Source organism: Microplitis mediator, chromosome 6, assembly GCF_029852145.1.
Source record: "Microplitis mediator isolate UGA2020A chromosome 6, iyMicMedi2.1, whole genome shotgun sequence".
In the NCBI taxonomy this organism is placed as follows: domain Eukaryota; kingdom Metazoa; phylum Arthropoda; class Insecta; order Hymenoptera; family Braconidae; genus Microplitis; species Microplitis mediator.
Genome location: NC_079974.1, coordinates 561551 through 585404, shown reverse-complemented (window position 1 = coordinate 585404; position 23854 = coordinate 561551). Strand labels below are relative to the sequence as shown.

The 23854-nt window shown below is 32.3% G+C and overlaps 1 protein-coding gene across 1 annotated transcript; it reads right to left on the bottom strand.

Annotated features, from left to right (window-relative positions):
• Window positions 1–2348: 2348 nt before the first annotated feature.
• On the bottom strand, window positions 2349–22614 carry LOC130670621 (uncharacterized). Its single transcript, XM_057474050.1, has 5 exons — window positions 22477–22614; window positions 19741–19884; window positions 8588–8731; window positions 6772–6930; window positions 2349–2586 (listed from the first exon to the last, which is right to left on the bottom strand). The coding sequence occupies exons 1-5, from the start codon at window positions 22525–22527 to the stop codon at window positions 2443–2445; spliced, it is 642 nt and encodes a 213-aa protein (XP_057330033.1). The 5' UTR covers window positions 22528–22614; the 3' UTR covers window positions 2349–2442.
• Window positions 22615–23854: the final 1240 nt, after the last annotated feature.

The window sequence follows — 23854 nt, the reverse complement described above, 5'->3', positions numbered from 1 at the left end:
TATATAAACGTAATATAACAAAAATATACGTCCAATATACTGAAAATATAAACGAATATATGCTACATATAAAAAAAATATAAATAGAATTATATTTGGATTATATAATAGTAGGCGTATATATATAATGTAAAGAATTATATGTAAACTAAGTATATTGAAAATATATACAAAATATAAGCCGAACATATGATTGCAATGTATAAAGAATATATTTCGAGAAAAATGATTCCAAAATGACTAGGGAGACCTATAATGGAGTTTTTTTTTGGAAAATTTGGGCCTGAAAAGTTAGGGGAGGTAACCTGCAGGAGTGCCTAGAAAAACCGGTCAAAATTTGTCACACGGGCTTTTGTAGGAGTTTTTTTTTAGGAGAAATTTAACCTGAAAGAAATAAGCGAAGTCAGCAGCCGAGGTTTCTGAGAGGAAAACTCCAAAATGACCGGGAAGACCATCATTAAAGTCTTCGTCACAAAAATTTGGGCCTGAAAAGTATAGGAGTAGTAACTTGCGAGGGTGCCTTCAAAAAAAGTTCCAAAACTGTGTTAGGGGCCTTTGTAGGAGTCTTTCTAGAAGAAATTTGTGCCTGAAAAAAATAGGGATGGTAACCAACAAAAGTGTCTAGACAAAAAGGTCGAAAATATTCATAGGAGCAAGGTAATCAGTCATATTTTTTTTAAGCCTAAATTTTTCCTAGAAAGACGCCCTCAAAGGCCCCTGAGGTGCGGCGGTGCTGGGAGATTTTTTTCGAAGCGTGCGGCGGAATTTTCCACCAAATGGTGGTGATTCGGCGATATGGTGCAGGATCAGGTAAATGACTATGCTCGGTTTCTTTGACAATATGTCCTGCGATACAAAAGACAAATTACACATTAATACACGATAACGAATAATAAACCTAACCTTCATTATTTCACTTACCATCACTTTTACTCGAGGTAGTTCACCATATTTCTTTTGCAACCAAGTTTTTGATAATTCACGCATCGCCATATCACTTTCGTATTACTGGTTTGTTTAAAATAATCCATATAACCTTTGGTGGTTAATTGCGGGTTGCCACGTTGAGTTTTTATAATTTTAAGCACCATTTTTTATAGCAAACACTCCAAATAGTATTTAGTAATATATCACAATAAGTTAATTTTTGGTGTAGCATCAGCCATAGCTTCTATATGTACTAGTTTTTCTACACCATCTAACGACTATATAAGCATGCAACTTACATTGTGTACATTACGTATCAATAACATATATCGATAACTCAGATTACGACATTATCGCTGAGTTGAATTGAACAAAGTTTAAATTTTCGACAAAAATATCAAATGTTTAATTTTTTAGGATGATATTGCAAAAGGTGAATTTATTTGAAGGGAAATGACCGAGGATGAGATTCCGGGGTGATTTGACCGGGGTTGTAATCCACGGGTTTGAATCGACCTGCCACCATTAGTAAGTGGTTCATGGGGCAACGCAGTCTGACGGACAATAATATCACCCTGGCGGTTTTGAATCACCCTAGAAACAGCCTGGAAACATTCTGGGAGTGGAATCACGGTGGATCCAGGGTGGTTACACGGTGGGTTTGTGCCATGTTATCACCGTGTAACCACCGTGGAATTGGGGTGGGTACATCGTGTTACCACCGTGGAATCAAAGTGGTTACACGGTGTACCCACCCTGATTCCACGGTGATAAAATGAAAAAAAGCCCACCGTGTAACCACCCTGATTTCACCGTATTTCCAGGGTGATTCAAAACCGCCAGGGAACTATTAGAATCAGGTCAGCTGTCACTCTACAGTTCATAAAGTAAATACATTTATTCATATTATTATAGCGAATAAATAAATAGTTATTTTCGATACTCATGTGCAAAGGTAGGGGTTCCGACAGGCTAGAAGTGACGTCATGCCTCTGACATTGTGGCGCATTCTCAACAAATCGAGGATGTTGCTATACGGGCGATTGCAGCGAGTAATGTAATGTCAAATCTATCGAGAAACTGTCACTTAGCTTTTTATTCTCAAAAATCAAGAACAGGATTGCCTTTTAATTTTCAAAGGACTCAATTTATTATTTGAATTATAAAATGTCAAATTTCGAAACACGTCATTAAGTAAAATTTTCTTCTGAACAACTTGAAGAGAACATCAGTAAAATAACTAATGCTGATGCTGATAACACGCACCACTAAAGAAGGCTAACTGTCTGCTAATGAGCCATTCTGTAGAAAGTTTGACCTGATACTCCTTACGGAAGTATCTTCGCGAAATATTACATCAAATATATTCAGGTAATCTTGTGGAAGTATCTCGCCCCACAATTTATAAAGATTAACAATGCTATTAGAGTAATTACTTTTATTAGGATCCATGATTACACAATAAAAAATAAGTAATTATCATAATAGTGTCGGTCCAAAAAATAACTTCACGTTTTATTGAACGTTGGCAAACATTTGGCATACTAATAATGGTTTCTCGTCGTATGATAAAGTTGTATTTACCATGTATTTATTAGGTGGGAAACCATCTGGTAATGTATCTGTTGGTATAACATAACCTTCAGTTCCATAAACACCCTAGAAAGTGTTAGAATTAAGATTAAAACATTATATAACAATGAGATTCATAGATATCAGTAACGAAAATCAATACTGAATTTAAAAAAACGATTTAGTTCCCAGGGAAAAAGGCTTAGATCTGACCATATAATTATATCTGATCAGATCTGGCCAGATCTTCAAATTGTCTCTATTTGACGAGCTCTGGACAGATCTGATCATATGTAATTATATGTGGTCAGATCTAAACCTTTTTTTCCGGGGATCCCCATGAAAAAAATGTTAAATTGCAAAAAATAATAAGATAGCTTAATACGATCCGAAATGTAATCTAATGTATTAGAAACGTGACATAATGGAATTATACATGATTATGATTAATAAAAATACTTCAGTGACTGTTGGGCTCGAACCTGCATCCTTCCCAATCAAAGTTTTTGATAATGTCCACTGCGCTGACCCACGTATTGTTACGTCGAGACAGACATAACATATGACAGTCCCTTAATTTCGAGTCAAGACACTTAAGTCCTTTACTCGGGTAACGGGGACCACGTTATTCGGTGCCGAGCATGGATATAGGTCAGGAATACCCGCATGAAAAAACTTTATATGTGAAAACATATATGATAGAATATATGAATATTATAATGTGATATATTGTACAATATATAAAATAATATTTATATTTTTGCCGTATTAATATATGATAATATATTGAAAAAAAATATATTGCTAGAATATATTATCAATATATTTATCAATCTATGACTTTTTATGTATGTTTTACATATATATTTTAATACATTTTTTTTATATTGATATATTATATTGAAAGTAGTATATTAATTAATATATAGTATTTTTTATATTTTTTATACATGTTTTCCAATATATTGCAAAATATATGGTTTCCAATATATTGTAAAATATATGGCACTTTTTTTACTTTTCTTAGGTTATTGCCTGTAAATATAAGGTCAATGAAAAGAAGAAGAAAAAATAATAAATTTGACTTTTTTTTGTGGAATTGTGTAGAAATTGAAAAAGAATATTAAAAAATAAAATTTTCAATATATTGCGAAAAATACAAGTTTTGATATACTGGAAAAACATAATTCCAATATACCGCGAACAATATATTTAATCATATAAATTCTTCCATACATAATCAATTATATAGAGACCATATACCACTAATTATATGAGTCAAAATATATGGATATATATATCAAGTTTATTATATTATACTTATAAATTATATATATACTATCCATATATGATAAGAATATATTGAGCATTATATGAGATAATATATATAGAAAAATACAAAACATTATATACAAGTAAATATATTATTATAAATATATAATCCAATATATGTAAAAAACATATATTTTTCAATATAGATATTTTTGCCGCTATATATTTATCACATATTCACCATATATTTTTTTATATACTTTTAACAATATATAGCTTTTCCATGCGGGTATGTATATTTTTCGTAATGTTAAAATGAAAATGTCAGGACTTACAGATACACGCAGTTTTTATTTAGTTTCAAGATGGTTGTTGTTACAATACAACAAGTGCTGGCTGCTGTAGCTTGGTGTTGGCTGGACAATTGCTGGGACACCCCGTGGCAAGTTGGACCCTCTCGAGTAGCGTTGAATAGAGGCGATCACGTCGAGGTTGGCCCATTTCAGGTGGCGCCGGGTTTATTCACAATCACTTCGCTGAATTTGAAAGCCCAAATTCATACCCGCATAGAAGGCTAGATAATTTTCTACTTATCGTGAATAAAAATGAATATCTTATAATAATGTTAAGTTACGCTCCGTTTTCCGAAAATAGGCAATAATTATACTTCGGATTTGATAATTGAAAAGTTGTAACAAATAGCAATGGGAAATTGAACCGTATATCAGTAGAGATGTATCGAAAAGCTAGACTGGGGTCTTGAACCAAAAGTAAAATTCAAATAGATCTGATCGCTTCTGAATAGTTAGACGATATGTTCGGATAAGAAGTATCAAGACGGTTGATAAAAGGTGAGCGATACAGTGGAAAAGACTTGAAGACTCCAAGACCCACGATGAAGACGATTTTTGTACCTTATATATCTTCGCGGTCTTTGTTTCTACCCGGGTGCTCAGGGAGGGATCGTTAGAGGAAAACGAACCAATATGGCCGTCCATATGGTGATAAGGCGAGTGACGGATCGTAGGGAGAATACCATAGGGGAAGTGGCTGAGTGGTGTCATTTTGAGGGGAAGTATTCCGTCTTGGGACTCGGAACTTGGTATGAGAGTAGGGGAACATTTGAGCCCGGCAACTGCAGATTTGGTGGACAGGTAAGGTAATTAAGGCGAAACGTGAAGGGTAGGGTCTTATCAAGATCACGTCACTGTTGGTTGGCCACCAGCTTAACGAAGACTTCGATAATTAATTTTTATTGGCTGATCGGCAATTTAATGAATTCAAATTCTATTGTCTAGCAGTTATACCGGATGCGTTTTTTATATATCCCCGCTAAAAAATAAGTCATTCGTCTTGATATTGACACAGCTGTCCAAAAAACTCATATCGAAGACGTTACTGCGATTTTAAATTCTTTTATTAAAGAGGAATAAATGTACTGTCGTGTATAAAAAAGATACTAGAATATGGATCGACTTTTAATTGAACAAAAGACCGGATGTCTCATCGAACAGAGGCTAGTTAAATTTGGTGGCACTCTGCGGGAGGTAAAGACTCGCGGTTGGAGACTCTTTGTGCTAGACTCTTAGTCACCGTTTAAGTCGTACCTCTGTTATGATTTTAATGTCGTAGTGATCGGCTCACACAACTGCATTTGGGTGGTCTGATAAGAAATTTCTTTGTGAGCCTTCTGTACAGCTGTCGAAGATAAGAAGCAACAGAAAAAAAAGACTACCGAACGAAGTTGCTTCGCGCGAGAAATAAAAATTTTTATTCCGTATAAAATAAATTTTATATTAAATATTTTCCCGCTCGATCTCGACGTAACAGTATGCGATCGCGTGAGTGTAAATAACCAGAAATGAACAATTTAAAAAAAAAATACAATGCATAAATGATTATATCTGAGCAGATATAACAAGATCTGACTATGTTAATTGCTGTATTTAGTTCAGATAAAGTTATCTGATCAGATCTTACGAGATATACGCCGATCTGACTAGATATAATCATGTCTGATATTGTATTTAGCCTAGACCTAATTATATCTGATTAGATCTGACCGGATATAAACGATGGTTGGCCAGATGTAATGAGATTTGATCATGTCTAAATATTATATCTTATCAGACATAAATAGATCTGCCAAGATATAATTTTATTGGATAAGATATTATTATATCTGGTCAGATCTAAATCATTTTCCCCGGGTTGAAAATGTATTCATACAAATCAAACCAAAAAATGCAATATTGCTACAAAAAAAATAATGCGTCTTGCTTAATAAAAAATGTCTCTTACTTTAAAAAATATAAATTTTTGAAACAAAAGAAAATTTTTTTATTCAAGCGTATAAATATGTTGACGTGAGAAAAAAATTTTGATTCAAGATAATTGCTTACTTCGTGCAAGTAAATTTTGATTTTTCGAATCGATCAAAAAAAATTTCGGAAGTGTACGGATATAGAGAAGGAAGGGGTAAAATGGATTCCTTAAAAAAAGGGCTCATCTCTCAGGTGTTCTTATTGGTTTTATTACTTCTCAGCCCCCCTACGATGTATTTTATCTCAATATGCCGTGTCTATTGAAAATTAAAAATCTTTAAAGTTGGCGCAAAATAGGCCCTCTAAGAAATCTACTGAACTTTGGTTATGATTTTTCGCGCTCAATTATTTTAATGTTTTGGATACAGATAAATTGAATGGAATATAGCATAGGCTCGGATAGTTCATCTGGAAAGGCACTCGGCGCGTAACCGACATAGTCTCGGTTCAACTCCCTGTTCGGACGCCCGAATATAATGCTGTCCATCTTTTTCTCAATTTATTTATAAATTTTTCATTGAGGTTCTGTCCGTATCCTGCCCAATTCGTTTTTCACGATGTGATGGAGTAAGATAATGACTACACAAGTTGTCAGATACCGTCATAGTATTACATAGCGCTCGCTAAACCGTTTTTCTAATTTCTCTATTATCTCTCATGCTCAATTATAACTTACAACTTCAGGTGGACAATCGTCTTCAGAAAATCCTAATACTTTAAAAAGAGGACCCGTCATAATAGGTTCCTGGAGTATATCACACATGTCCATCTCTTGATCAATTCCAGTACTCACAACATATTCGCCCATTGATGCTCCTATTAATGCGAGATGTCCCTAAAAATTATGAATCGATTATTTTTTTGATTCATGAGCTATAAAACTCATGTGATCATACGCAAGAGTATCAAAGATATATTGAAATAGTGTCTGACGCATTCCTTGCACCAGTAACTTACAGTAGGTACTTACGCATGGCTTGCTCAAGATCTGCTCAAGGCTCAAGGTCAATTTCGAGCATTGAGCAGATCTTGAGCAAGCCATGCGCAACTATTTTCAACTATAGTCTTTCTCCAGAGTTATAATCGGGCACGAATTTCTTGTGTAAGGCTTGCACTAGGCTTGTAATTTAAATCTGGTCACAAGTATCTGCAGCAAGACACATACGTAGAAAAAGACACTAACACCTATCGATGTTGACCCTGATTAAAAAAGTGAATTGAAAAGTATTGAAAATTATTTCAATTCTTTTCAATCCCTCGGCGGTTTTGGAAAGTATTGAATGGAATTGAAATTTCGATCGTTTGAATACTTTCCAATTCCAAAGTGGAATTCGAAAGTATTGAAAAGAATTCAATCTTTCATCATTTCAATACCTTCCAATTCCAAAGTGGAATTCAAAAGTGATCCGAAATATCAAATGGAAAGATTCAAAAATTTCAATTCATTTCAATCTTTTTCAATCCCACACATGACCCGAAATGTGAAATTATTTAGGAATTGAGAAGGATTCAGAAAGATTCAAAAATTTCAATTCATTTTAATCTTTTTCAATCCCACACTTGATCCGAAATATCGGATTATTTAGGTATTGAGAAGGATTCGGAAAGATTCAAAAATTTCAATTCATTTCAATCTTTTTCAATCCCACACTTGATCCGAAATGTCGGATTATTTAGGTATTGAGAAGGATTCGGAAAGATTCAAAAATTTCAATTCATTTCAATCTTTTTCAATCCCACACTTGATCCGAAATATCGGATTATTTAGGTATTGAGAAGGATTCGGAAAGATTCAAAAATTTCAATTCATTTTAATCTTTTTCAATCCCACACTTGATCCGAAATATCGGATCATTTAGGTATTGAGAAGGATTCAGAAAGATTCAAAAATTTCAATTCATTTCAATCTTTTTCAATCCCACACTTGATCCGAAATGTCGGATTATTTAGGTATTGAGAAGGATTCGGAAAGATTCAAAAATTTCAATTCATTTCAATCTTTTTCAATCCCACACTTGATCCGAAATGTCGGATTATTTAGGTATTGAAAAGGATTCGGAAAGATTCAAAAATTTCAATTCATTTCAATCTTTTTCAATCCCACACTTGATCCGAAATATCGGATTATTTAGGTATTGAGAAGGATTCAGAAAGATTAAAAATATCAATTCATTTGCATCTTTTTCAATTCCTCGGAAGTTCAGAAATTCTTTTATTATTTTGGGATTGAAAAGTATTCATTTTATGTCAAAATGAAAACCTTGGGGTATAGAAAGTATTCGAAAGGATTCATTTCTCATCTTTTTCAATACTTTTCAATTCACTTTTTTAATCAGGGGAGAGCAGATTTGCTCAAGAATTGAAAAAGATTGTTCTATGGGCTAATATCTGTTGAATATTTACTGACGTCAGGAAAATCTTGAGTGTTATTGAATAAAAAAACGATGACATGAGTAATAATAATAATAATAACAATGAGAAACTATAATTACTTGAGCTTCTATCGGAAGTGATTTAATTATCGTGATGTTTACAACCAATGAATTCTGATCAGTTATGAACGTTTCAGGTTCTGTGAAATATTCCTTATCGTAGAAGGGACAATTGGCGTCCTCGACAACGATATCTAAGCCTCCCTAAAAAAATTATATTAAGAACAATATGTTTACTGCGAAAAAACTGAACAAATGTGAGTACACAGAAAAAAATTTCAGTTAATTGATGATGCTAATATCGTAATTTTTCCTATTGATCATTGTAGTAATGGACTATACCTTTAAAATCATAATTTTTACGATGTAAGATTGTAAACTTTAATAGAAATGATACTACCTACTGATAACACAGAGTATTAAGCTCTTTCAATTTTTTTTCTACAGATGGCACTGACTACTATCTGACATAGTGGCATGTTATGTTTATTTTTTTCCGTGTAGTCGAAGATTAAGTTAATATCATAAATTTAAATGAAATTTTCTTTCCGTGTAGAATATAAAGTTGACATTATAATTAAATAAATTACCTGTACGCCAAACGATTGAGTGATGACAACTATAGTAATTAGTAATATCATATTTTCGTGTCAACTGTTATACCTTCGAAGATTACGGTATCTATGAGCCATGTAGTCGTAATCCGCCACTTATATATACAAATGAGTGAGAGACTTTACTTAGAGCAAAAAAAATGTCAGCCCACAGGTGATGTAAGTATACACTAAGCTATCGTCACAAAATCAATCGACAACAATGTAAAACTGTGATATAAAAACAATACAAAGTTAGTAATCAGTGAATCAATTTTTCCTCGAAGTTCCTGTGCAGCCATAATTATATTTTAAGGAAAAACATTGTCAGGAAATTCAAAGCTTATCTAATACCTTACTTAATCGGAATGCAAATAATAATGTTTATAATAATATTAATAATCTACAGGACTTCGTGGCAATGTTGATTTACTGATTATTGACTTTGTATTGTTTTTATATCACAATATTACATTGTTGTTGCATGTTTTTGTGACATTAACTTAGTGCATGCTTACGTCAACGGTGGCTTGGAATTTTTGCTCCTAATAAGGATTCCTATTATATGGCTCGTAGATATACTGTAATATTATTATTTATTTATTTTATTGACCACCCGCATGAAAAAACTTTATATGTGAAAACATATATGATAGAATATATGAATATTATAATGTGATATATTGTGCAATATATAAAATAATATTTATATTTTTGCCGTATTAATATATGATAATATATTGAAAAAAAATACATTGCTAGAATATATTATCAATATATTTATCAATATATGACTTTTTATGTATGTTTTACATATATATTTTAATACATTTTTTTTATATTGATATATTATATTGAAAGTAGTATATTAATTAATATATAGTATTTTTTATATTTTTTATATATGTTTCCCAATATATTGCAAAATATATGGTTTCCAATATATTGTAAAATATATGGCACTTTTTTTACTTTTCTTAGGTTATTGCCAGTAAATATAAGGTCAATAAAAAGAAGGAGAAAAAATAATAAATTTGACTTTTTTTTGTGGAACTGTGTAGAAATTGAAAAAGTATATTGAAAAAATAAAATTTTCAATATATTGTGAAAAATATAAGTTTTAATATACTGGAAAAATATAATTCCAATATACCGCGAACCATATATTTAATCATATAAATTCTTTCATATATAATCAATTATATAGAGACCATATACCACTAATTATATGAGTCAAAATATATGGATATATATATCAAGTTTATTATATTATACTTATAAATTATATATATACTATCCATATATGATAAGAATATATTGAGCATTATATGAGATAATATATATAGAAAAATACAAACCATTATATACAAGTAAATATATTATGATAAATATATAATCCAATATATGTAAAAAACATATATTTTTTAATATAGATATTTTTGCCGCTATATATTTATCACATATTCACCATATATTTTTTTATATACTTTTAACAATATATAGCTTTTCCATGCGGGCATGTAGTCGAAACTACTTGTGGCTATCCAAAAAGATACAATAATTACAAAGTATAGTATATAGCGCGATCATCATAACAGTACTCAATGTATAAGCATTATCTTTATCCTAAGATGCATTTGAGTTGAGAAAATACTCATAACAAGACATACGGAATTCATGTAGTGTAGGTTTAGACATACAATAATTGGGCAAATGATTCCAAGTTTTTATCGCTGATACTAAGAACGATTTCTCGTACTTGACTCTATGATAGCTTGGTAATACTAGATAATCTCTGCGAACCTCACCTCTACGAAAGCGAGGCTCAAGTATACGCAATTTTTGACTAATTAATGGCTTTTGATTTTAATGTAGTGCCTTATAAACGAGACATGATAGGAAAAACTCAGGTCTAACTTTCAGAGTCAGCCAATTTAGTTCTTTATAATATGGTGTGACATGCTCATATCTAGATGTCTTATAAATAAAACGCATGCAAGCATTTAGTTTTCGCTGAAGTCTTATCTGCTGCTGACTTGTAATGTCAGTGTGTACCACTGCTCAATAATCGAAAATAGGAAAAATCAGCGTAGTAACTAACTTTTTTCTTATTGGGAAACTATATACTTTGCTTTTCATTTTTAGCTGAGCTAAGATTCTCATGCTGCATTTACATACTTCCTTCACTCGTAGTGATCAAGTTAATGTATTTTGTAGTATAACATGTGATGGTAAAATAAAGTGACCAAGCGGACCAGTATACCCATTACAAAGAATAGGATCACATTTCAACTTGAAAAAACCTGTCATTAAGTCATATTATCCTCTGAACAACTTGAAAAAAACACCAATAAAATGACTATACTCATGCTGAGAACTCGCATCACCCATTAAGCCAATAAGCAATCCTGTAGAAAGTTTGACCTAATCGGTAAAGTTTACGCAAGTATCTTTGCGAAATATGACATCCAATTTATTGAGAATATCTTATGGAAATATCTCGCTTCAGAATTAATAAAGTTGAAGAGTGCCATTAGAGTGGTTATCTTTTATTAGGATCCATGATTACATAATGAAAAATAAGTTATATAGTAATAGTAATATCGATCTAAAAAATATTTTAACGTTTTAGTGAACGGAGATATATATTTCCCATGCCATTAATGACTTTTCTTCGTATAAAATATTAAACTCCGCCACGTATTTATTAGCTGGGAAATCATCTGGAAGTGTATCTGTTCGTATTACATAACCTTCACTTCCATAAACACCCTGAAAAGTGTTGGGATTAAAGTTAAAACATTAGGTAACAATGAGATGCATAGATATTAGTATGAAAAATCCATACTGAACTAAGCCCGGGTCAAAAAATTAGATCTGTTTTAAAATAAATGATAAATTCAAATATTTTTCCTTTAATTCAAGTTTATAAATCGTATTTATTTTATATAAGAATTTAATCTGTTTTTGCCCGTACTATTCCTTATCCAGGCTAATATCAGACTTATTTTCGTATGATATTTAGTCTGTTTTAAATCGCGTTTAGACTAAAAACAGACTTTTTTATTATAATTATTGCTCTGTGTTCAATTGTTTTTAAGGACAAAAACAGACTTTATTTTCTATAATATTTAGTCTGTGTTCAATTGTTTTTAAGGACAAATACAGGACTTTTTATAAATATAAATAATAATAATAATAATAATAATCTAGATTTATTAATTTATTTTAATTTTCTCGGTATTTAAAACATGCTCATGCGCTTCCATAATAAGATGTCACACAGAGAAAATGTTGGCTCGAAACCTACCAATTTTTACAATGCTGTCGACTAAACTTGAAGCTTCAATATCAATTACTTCCATACATTATAATAATTTTGATGCAGCATAATAATTTTTTATAAGAGCATATGCTATATAGTAATTTTTTGGATACTTTACTTTCTGTTTCAAGTTTGGTCGACAGCATAATAAGAAGTGGTAGATTTCGAGCCAACATTTTTTTCCGTAGCACAAGAATTTTGATGTTTTCTTATGCCAAAATATTTTCAATTTTATCCAGTAAATAAGAGAAAATTCTTGACATTTTAAGAGTTGTTTTATCACTTTTATTCAATGATATAAATATTCAATGAAGACAACTAAAAAATTAAGCTGTCAAATTTTCATTAACTGCCGACATTTTTAAACAAAAGATATTAAATAAATAGTAAATAAAACATAATCAATTCTGCAACTTATTATTTTTTCATAAATATTGCCCATAAATAAAAATTTTATAAGTCCATGATTTGATCTAGTTTTGTCCTTGTAAATTTTCAGAACTAAAATTTTTTAAAGTTCACGAATTAATCTAATTTAGTCTGCTCGTAACGCGTTTGTTTTTTAAAGTAGCAGGTCGAAAACAGCTTTAAATTTTCATGAAAGATCAAAATCAGATCAAATAGTCCAATCAGACTAAAATCAGGTCAAATTTTTCAGTCCGGGTAGATCAAAAACAGATTAAAATTTTTATCGAAGTTCAATAACAGACCAAGTAGTCCAAATACAGTCCAGTTAAACTAAAATCAGATCAAATTTTTCGACCCGGGAGAATAACGATTTATTCGGAAATGTATTCAGTTTCTACACAGATAGAAATCTAATTTCAATCGATAATTTTTATTTCTTTAAAGATAAATTCTTGTTTAAAGTCATTTTGTTTTTTCATTCGATAAATGTTTGCCTGTATCAAAAATTGGAAAAATTCTTCATTTAACCATTTCGTTCTCTGTTTAAGAAAATTAAATATCTAATCGAAAACTATAATGATTTGAACAAAACTATTGTATTCTATCACCAATAGCGTGGTATTCTTGTCCCGAGTATTTCCTTCTCTTGGTTTGCGATACTAGCAACTTGATTCAAAGTGGCAGAATCTCAAACTGACACATCCCGGGAAAAAATGATCAGACCTGATCAGACATGAACAGGCATGAGTCTTCAGGCCTGATCAGACATGAAAAATGGCCATGTCTGACCAGGCCTGATCAGGCATGTTCAGGTCTGATCAGGTATGTTCATGCCCATCCGGGTAAAAAAATTATATATAAAAAATGGCCCTATATAATTACATATAATTATGTATAACTATATTCAATTATACATGTATATAATTATTGCTATAAAAATAAAAAAAATAAAAAATTCGGGCGTGTGCAGGATTTGAACCGTGGACCTTGCGCTCGAAAGTGTAACTCGCTACCCACTGACCTAAGAGATTCAATTGAAAAGTAAGTTTCGTATGAACTTCAAGTAATAAAAATCTTATACGTGATAGATTCTTGGTCAACAAAATTTTAGATCTATGAGCAGACATGAACAGCCATGAACAGACATGAACATATATGACCAGGCATGAACAGGCATGGACAGGTATGATCAGGCTTGAGCGTATTTAACGCTTCAGACATGAACAGGCATGAACAGACATGACCAGGCATGGACAGGTATGATCAGGCATGAGCGTATTTAACGCTTCAGACATGACCAGGCATGAACAGGCATGGACAGGTTTGAACAGGCATGATCAGACCTGACTGTATTTAACGCTTCAAACATGAACAGGCATGGACAGGTATGATCAGGCCTGATCATGTCTAATTTCAGGCCTAATCATACATGAACAGGCATGATCAGGTCTAATTTCAGGCCTGATTATACATGACATATAATTTTTGATACAATATCACATGCATATAATCACATATATTGTAAATGATATGGATTATTATAATATTAAACGTATAAATTATTATATATGATGAATCATATATTAATCAATATTAATAATTTTGCCGCCATATATGTTCAGTTATTTACCATACATTTTTTTATATATTATCGACAGTATATGGTTTTTTCATACGGGTAATGACACTAAACGATTAGTGCACGAAAATCTAAACCATTAGTTTCATTATAACATTGTATATCGCTTGTTAAACCGTTATTTCAAAAGTAGTAAGAAGATTCATTAAATCGTTGTAGCACTTTTAAATTTCTCTATATTTCAATGTCAATAATAACTTACAACTCCAGGTGGACAATTGTCTGTAGAGAATCCAAATACTTTAAAGAGAGGACCCAATATAATAGGTTCCTCAAGTAAATCACACAAGGGAAGCTGAAAATCGAGTCCAGTGTTCACAATATATTCACCCATTGATGCTCCTAGTATTACTAAATGTCCCTGAAAATTTCAATAGATTATTTTTTGATTTGTGAAGTATAAACTTATCAGTGTAGGGAATTTGGTTCTCTTCAAAAGAAGGCTTTACAGTCTAACATCTAGAGTTGATAGCTTGCATCATATCAAGACGACACCTGGACCTCCAGTATCATGTAAAGCGCGACGTCTTGCGCCAAATAAATTAAAAATCGCGCAAGAAGAATTTCGCAAGATGGTTCAACTTGGAATCGCATGTCCATCAACCAGTCTTTGGGCGTCTCCACTCCATCTTGTACCAGAGAAATCTGGAAATTGGCGACCATGTTGCGACTATCGACCACTCAATGCACGCACGATACACAATAACTACAGTCGACTCTGTCTAAAGGTTCTCTGCCTAAAGGTTCCCGCTGTCTATAGGTTCCAGGATACATTGCTTAAAGGTTCCCGGATATTCCCCCACCCGCTTTGTCGAGTGACGAATCACAATTCAGTTTTCGAGCGCTAACTTTAAATGCACGTTTTTTTGAGGTTATGTTTACTGCGCAATGTGTTCGTTTCAGCGTGCGCCTCGGCGCTCGAGGGGAATATATTGTAGGGGTAGTGCTGATGGTGGGGAGGGAACCTTTAGGCAATGGTCCTGTCCCGACGTGGAACCTTTAGACAGAGTCGACTGTACCCGGTCTGATGACTCGATGATTTTATCGCAACCCTGCACGGTAAAAATATATTTCTAGAGCTAGATTTGGTTAGAGCCTTCGACCAAATTCCCGTCGCCGAAAAAGCCATCGAGAAGACAGCCATCACCACACCTTTGGCTTGTTCGAATTCTTATGCATGACGTTTGGACTTCGAAATGCCGCGCAAACTTTCTAAAGTTTCATCGATGAGACCACACGAGACCTGCAGTTTGTCTTCCCATACATCAACGACGTGCTAGTAGCTTCAGGAGCTCAAGGAGCTCGAAAATAGCGGGAAGTTTAAGGTCTGGCCCGCAAGGTCAACCGATAGACAGATTTCTTTATCTATAATTTATCGCTTAAAATAAAAAAATCACAAAATTATTAGACATCGGCTAACTTCAGTATCATAAATAATAACTAATTTTTTTCAAATTACTAAATTTATTAAAAATAATTTTTTAGTTTTTCTTAATCTTAGTAAATTTTACTTTTATCAAAAATACAGACATATAATATTTCCAATTAATTGTCAACAAGTTTTGAGGTTATGAATACGAGCGAGAGTGTCACCAAATCTTGTCAAAGTGACAGTAGTATAGGTATAACTGGGAACAGTGCGAACAAAAAAACTATTCCGTCCCGCTGTTACTTCCTTTCCGCCCGCTGTTATAGATGGCGCGAGAGTAATTCCAGCACGGCAGAAATATTAGACTTTCTGCCGTAAACTCGAGGCCGAAAGAACGGACTTTCGTCCGAGCATGAAGAAATTAGTATATTACACACCTAGGGAAGTAAATAAGAAAGCCTCAGCTCGGCTTCGCCTCGGCCAACATTACATGTGATCTGAGACATTTCTTACTTTACTTCCCGCATGAAAAAACTTTATATGTGAAAATATATATGATAGAATATATGAATATTATAATGTGATATATTGTAAAATATATAAAATAATATTTATATATTTGCCATATTAATATATGATAATATATTGAAAAAAAATATATTGCTAGAATATATTATCAATATATTTATCAATATATGACTTTTTATGTATGTTTTACATATATATTTTAATACATTTTTTTTATATTGATATATTATATTGAAAGTAGTATATCAATTAATATATAGTATTTTTTATATTTTTTATATATGTTTTCCAATATATTGCAAAATATATGGTTTCCAATATATTGTAAAATATATGGCACTTTTTTTACTTTTCTTAGGTTATTGCCAGTAAATATAAGGTCAATGAAAAGAAGGAGAAAAAATAATAAATTTGACTTTTTTTGTGGGATTGTGTAGAAATTGAAAAAGTATATTAAAAAATAAAATTTTCAATATATTGCGAAAAATATAAGTTTTGATATACTGGAAAAATATAATTCCAATATACCGCGAACCATATATTTAATCATATAAATTCTTTCATATATAATCAATTATATAGAGACCATATACCACTAATTATATGAGTCAAAATATATGGATATATATATATCGTTTATTATATTATACTTATAAATTATATATATACTATCCATATATGATAAGAATATATTGAGCATTATATGAGATAATATATATAGAAAAATACAAAACATTATATACAAGTAAATATATTATGATAAATATATAATCCAATATATGTAAAAAACATATACTTTTCAATATAGATATTTTTGCCGCTATATACAGGGTGATTCAGAATTACCTTCACAGCGGGAAAATTTGAATAGAGGAGACGATTCTAAGCATAAAGTTCCTTAGCCATTTTTCAAAATTCTCAATAGTTTTTGAATTATTTAAAATCTAAATTGACCAATCAAAGACATGCTTTAAGATTTGAAAAAAATTAAAAAGAATAATAAATAAGTTTGGCAACGCCGCAACAGTAAACTTCAAGTTATACACTATTTATTTAATTTAAAAAGTTCGATTTGTCACAGAAGAGAAACAAAACACACAATTACAACATAGAATATATTCGTATATTTTGTTTTATCTTTTCTCTTTTTATAGAAAGAATTATTAATGCAAAATAATGCTTTTATAAAAAATAAAACTTTTGGAAATTCGACAAAACAAAAATTACAGATTTTCAATAATATGATGAGCAACCCAGATTAAAAAAAGAAATTTGAAAACTAATTGAATTATGTTTTACCCGAATAAAAGCAATTTCAAATAGACAAATATATAGATATACACATTATTTTAAAATCTTTTATTCCGCTTGCTCTGTCTCGCTCAAGACTTTGCTAAGCGCTGATTGTACGTCATACTAAACATATTTGTAAAAATCTCGCGGATTGTCTTGTTAAACATCTTCCAAGTGATCTTTCTCGGCGATTAGCTATCTGACTATCTCGCTAATGGTCTTGCTGGTGATCTTTCTTCAAATTTTGCTGGTGATCTTGCTGACCATCTGGCTGATGGTCTTGCTGGTGATCTTGCTGACGGTCTTGCTGATGGTCTCGCTGGTGATCTTGCTGGTGGTCTTGCTGGTGGTCTTGCTGGTGGTCTTGCTGATGGTCTTGCTGTTGACCTTTCTTGTGGTCTTGCTGGTGGTCTTGCTGGTGGTCTTGCTGGTGGTCTTGCTGGTGGTCTTGCTAGTGGTCTCGCCGGTGATCTTTTTGGTGATCTTTCTTGTGGTCTTGCTGGTGGTCTTGCTGGTCGTCTTGCTGGTGGTCTTGCTAGTGGTCTTGCTGGTGGTCTTGCTGGTGGTCTTGCTGTTGATCTTTCTTGTGGTCTTGCTGGTGGTCTTGCTGAAGGTCTTGCTGGTGGTCTTGCTGGTGGTCTTGCTGGTGGTCTTGCTGGTGGTCTTGCTGGTGGTCTTGCTGAAGGTCTTGCTGGTGGTCCACAGGTCAACAGCAAGACCACAAGAAAGGTCAACAGCAAGACCATCAGCAAGACCACCAGCAAGACCACCAGCAAGACCACCAGCAAGATCACCAGCGAGACCATCAGCAAGACCGTCAGCAAGATCACCAGCAAGACCATCAGCCAGATGGTCAGCAAGATCACCAGCAAAATTTGAAGAAAGATCACCAGCAAGACCATTAGCGAGATAGTCAGATAGCTAATCGCCGAGAAAGATCACTTGGAAGATGTTTAACAAGACAATCCGCGAGATTTTTACAAATATGTTTAGTATGACGTACAATCAGCGCTTAGCAAAGTCTTGAGCGAGACAGAGCAAGCGGAATAAAAGATTTTAAAATAATGTGTATATCTATATATTTGTCTATTTGAAATTGCTTTTATTCGGGTAAAACATAATTCAATTAGTTTTCAAATTTCTTTTTTTAATCTGGGTTGCTCATCATATTATTGAAAATCTGTAATTTTTGTTTTGTCGAATTTCCAAAAGTTTTATTTTTTATAAAAGCATTATTTTGCATTAATAATTCTTTCTATAAAAAGAGAAAAGATAAAACAAAATATACGAATATATTCTATGTTGTAATTGTGTGTTTTGTTTCTCTTCTGTGACAAATCGAACTTTTTAAATTAAATAAATAGTGTATAACTTGAAGTTTACTGTTGCGGCGTTGCCAAACTTATTTATTATTCTTTTTAATTTTTTTCAAATCTTAAAGCATGTCTTTGATTGGTCAATTTAGATTTTAAATAATTCAAAAACTATTGAGAATTTTGAAAAATGGCTAAGGAACTTTATGCTTAGAATCGTCTCCTCTATTCAAATTTTCCCGCTGTGAAGGTAATTCTGAATCACCCTGTATTTATCACATATTCACCATATATATTCTTTTATATACTTTTAACAGTATATAGCTTTTCCATGCGGGTTCCCTCGGTGTGTAATATACTATTGTTTCTTCAAAACACCCTAATGTATAGCCATTTGTATAGTGCCTTTATACATGATCAAATATGAACGGATTTTCTCGGGTGAACGTACCAAAGACGACATACAAACGAAAAATTGGTTTTAGTTTTGAAACAGGTGTTAAGTACTTAGGATTGTATTTTATTAAAGTTTTTCAATACAATACGAAAATGTGTCTTGTAGAGTTGATGTTCTAAAAATAATATGTCTGTAGTGAAACGGAACAAAATGTTCAACATCACAATCAATATGTCTCAAAAAAGAGAAGTGGAGAACCTTGACTACTATTGAAAAAAAAAAAAAAAAAAAAAAAAAAAAACAATAAAATCAGTAATAACTATAATGATAATGCGAAACGATAATTACTTGAGCTTCTATCGGAAGTTGTTTAATCATCGTGAAGTTGACAAACATTCCATTCTGTTCATCAACAAAAGCATCGGGTTCTGTAAAATACTCCTCACTGTAAACAGTACAAATGACATCCTCTTGAACTATATCGATAACTCCCTAAAAAATTATAACAACAACAATATATTTACTGGGAAAAAAAGAACAAGAGTACACTGTAAAAAATTTTTGGTGTGAAAGTGGTCCTAGAGGGCATTACACGGTGTCCTCCTTATGCATTCCCGTCAAAATTAAAAAGATGATTTGAGCCTCCAAATCCTACATGAGGATAAGGAGGTTCAAATCATCTTTTTAGAATATGAAGATCCAAGCATTAAAACGGTAATTTGAACCTAAACGTTGTAACTTTGTCCGCTTTTACCAAGATTAGGTTCAAAACATCTTTTTAAAAAGGTAAAATAAGCCTCCAGAGCCTAAATTTATAGATCGAGAAAGACTCTCATCGGATCGCGTACAATTGGTAAAGAAACAGAAGGGAAAAGGGGGCCACTAATTAGAAATGGCTGCCATGATCGAAAAAAATTTGAAATTTAAAAATTCCAAAAATAATTTCTTAGTAATAAATGTTTTGTTGTGAGTTAAAAAATAACAAAATTTAAAATATTAATAACCCGTGTAAAAAAAAAATTGTTGAAAAAAGGTTAAAAAAGTGTTGACTATTCTAAACTTCAAAACTTGACACAATGACGAACTTTTTTTAAACGATTTTCAAACTTCTAAAAATGCACAGAAGAAAACAATTGACTTAATACTACAAATTAACATTTTTTAATGCAAAATACGTTCAGAAAAAACGGATTACGAACTATTTCTGGCCATTTTTCGTTTTAGCATATTTGAATAATATTAAGACATTTATTGATTTCACTCTTGAATTTTCAAAAGTTTAAAAAATGTTCAAAAGAAGTTCGTCGTTGTGTCACGTTTTGAAGTTTAGAATAGTCAACACTTTTTTGACAATTCTTAATAATTTTTTTTACACGGGAATAATAGCTAAACTTATACGAGAAGGCGTTCGAATAGAATAGTACTATGTCATTCGAAATTCGAATTGAATAATTAAAGCCTTTGACTTATTAGTATATGATTAATTAATTATTTTATGTGAACAATAAATACAAACAAAGTATTGGAAAACGGAAACTGCCGAAGAATTTGAAAAAAACTGCTGAAAAATAATCTGTTGCCGCCGGGATTCGAAACCACGACCTTACGAATATGAAGCACAACCACTGCCGCACTGCTACTCGAGCTAAGAGAGCTCAAAAACAGTGAGAAATTTTGGGGTTGTCCTGTTGGGTCGATTTTCAGATTTTTTCATACGATATACTGAAACATTGCGAGATTTGAGCAAGTGATAGTTAGACATGCGATAATTTAGTATATGATATTTTGGCATGTGATATTTTGCCTGTGACGTTTTGTTGTGTTGTATAATAACTGTGATATTTAGACATGTAACCGTATATATATGTCTAGAAATCTTTGCCATTGATATTTATACACGGAAAAAACAGTTCTGTAAAAATGACAGAAAAGTCTGTAAAATTTACAGATGTTTATCTGTCAATTGAATTATGTAATTTTTACAGAACCAAAAATGTAATTTTTACATTGTGAGTTCTGTGAACCTAAATCTGTAATTTTTACATTTTGAGGCTGTAAAAGTTACATAGTGAAGTTGTGGAATTCACAGAAGTATTTATGTAAAAAATACAAAGCAAGTTATGCAAATACACTGTAAAAAATCCAGAGTTTTGTGTGCGAGTGTGTGTTTGCGTGCATGTGTGTGTTTAGGTGTGTGCAGGTGCTTGTTTGCGCGCGCGCGCGCGCGCGCGTGTGTGTGTGTGTGTGTGTGTGTGTGTGTGTGTGTGTGTGTGTGTGCGTGTGCGTGTGTACAAATGTGTGCATGTGTGTGTGTGTGTGTGTGTGTGTGTGTGTGTGTGTGTGTGTGTGTGTGTGTGTGTGTGTGTGTGTGTGTGTGTGTGTGCAAATGTGTGAGTGTGTGCAAATGTGTGAGTGTGTGCAAATGTGTGCGTGTGTGCAAATGTGTGCATATGTGTGCGCGTGTGCACACACACACACAGACACGCATTTGCACAAACGCACGCAAACACACACTTGCACACAAAACTCCGGAACTCCGAGTGGCGGAGTGAATGGCGGAGTGAATTCGGATTTAATTTCAATCCGAATTCACTCCAGATTCACTCCGGATTTTTTACAGTGTACTCATGTAGATTTTACATAAACTATAAGTAAATATTACATAAAGTAATATTGTATAATCTACAGAAAAAATATGTAATTTTTGCAGAATATTATCTGTTAATATTATATTATGTTATTTATAAAAATAACATTTATGACTTTGTCAAAATAACATATTTTATCTGTAAATTTTACAAATAATGTCATCAATAAATTTTACAGATTTTTTTCTGCAACTTTGACAGAACTGTTTTTTCCGTATACGACCGTTATCGGGTATTTCATAGTTCAAAGTTGATAAACTAATGATGGCGGTGTGCATTTTCTTATTCACACAGCCAAAAATTTCACACGTTAAGTAACTTTCACACCGGTGGTGTGGAAAATTTTCACACACTTCCATTCACACCACACGGCGGACTCAAAATATTTTAGTGTAAGTAGAATATATATAAATGAGATTATTATAAAATATATTACCTGTGTGCCAAATGATTGAGTGATGACAACTATAGCGATTAGCAGTATCATCCTTTCGTCTGTTATTATACCTACGAAATATTACAGTATAACTACGAACCATATAATAGTAACCTGCCTTATATTGCATTGAGTAAGAGGTCTTGATTAAATGGAAAATTTGCAACCACCGGTCACGTGAGAATACACTAAGCTATCATCACAAAATCAATCAATAACAATGTAAAATCATTATATACAAAGAATACAAGGTACATAATCAATGAATCAATCTTTCATTAAGATCTGTGTGCAGCCATAATTATATATTACGGCCAAATATTGTCACGAAATTCAAAACTTTGATTCATCGATTACGTATCTTGTATTCTTTTTATATAATAATTTTACATTGTTGTTGATTGATTTTGTGATGATAGCTTAGTGTATTCTTACGTGACCGGTGGTTGCAAATTTCCGATTTAATTATATAAGATCTCTTACTCAATGCAATATAAAGCAGGTTACTCTCATATGGTTCGTAGTTACTGAAATATTTCGTAGGTATAATAACACACGAAAATATGATACTGCTTATCGCTATAGTTGTCATCACACAATCATTTGGTACACAGGTTATATATTTTATACTAATCTTAATTATATATATTCTACTTACACTAAAATATTTTGAGTCCGCCGTGTGGTGTGAATGAAAGTGTGTGAAAATTTTCCACACCACCGGTGTGAAAGTTACGTGACGGGTTAAATTTTTGGCTGTGTGAATTAGAAAGTTCACACCGCCAACGGTGCAAATGTTAAATACTTACGTTAGTAGAATCATTAGTTTATTAACTTTGAACTATGAAATACCTCATAATGGTCGTGTAAATATCAATGGCAAAGATTTCTACACATATATACGGTTACATGTCTGAATATCATGTAACACTTGCTCAAATCTCGCAATGTTTCAGTACATCATATGAAAAAATCTGAAAAACGGTTGACCCAACGAGACAATCCCAAAATGTCCCACTGTTTTTAAGCTCTCTCAGCTCAAAAACAGTTATAATTCTGAATTTTTGAGCTCTTTAGGCTTAAAAAACTGTTAGACCGACAGGCATAAATTTTACTAAAAAAAATAATTTTTGTTTGACGAAATCGTTAGAACGAATCAACAGGTTTGAGCGTACTTAGCGGTAATACACATACATATACATTAGGGTGTTCTAAAAAAATCGACATTTTTTTTTCTTTCGGCTGTTGTAAAGAGAGTTTCTATATATAGAAAAAAAACAGTATATCGGTTGACCCTGCGAGTCAGCCCCAAAACTTCTCGCTGTTATCGAGCTCAAGGAGATCCAAAACATTGTCAACCATTTCTTCTCCAACGATA

Bases quoted from the DNA above. Each gene is read 5' to 3' on its own strand.
- LOC130670621 (XM_057474050.1), bottom strand. From the start codon at position 22,527: ATGATACTGCTAATCGCTATAGTTGTCATCACTCAATCATTTGGCACA. The intron at 8,732-19,740 runs GTAATTATCGTT...TAATTTTTTTAG, and splicing joins AACTTCCGATAGAAGCTCAA to GGAGGCTTAGATATCGTTGT. The intron at 2,587-6,771 runs GTAAGTTATAAT...AACACTTTCTAG, and splicing joins ACGATTGTCCACCTGAAGTT to GGTGTTTATGGAACTGAAGG.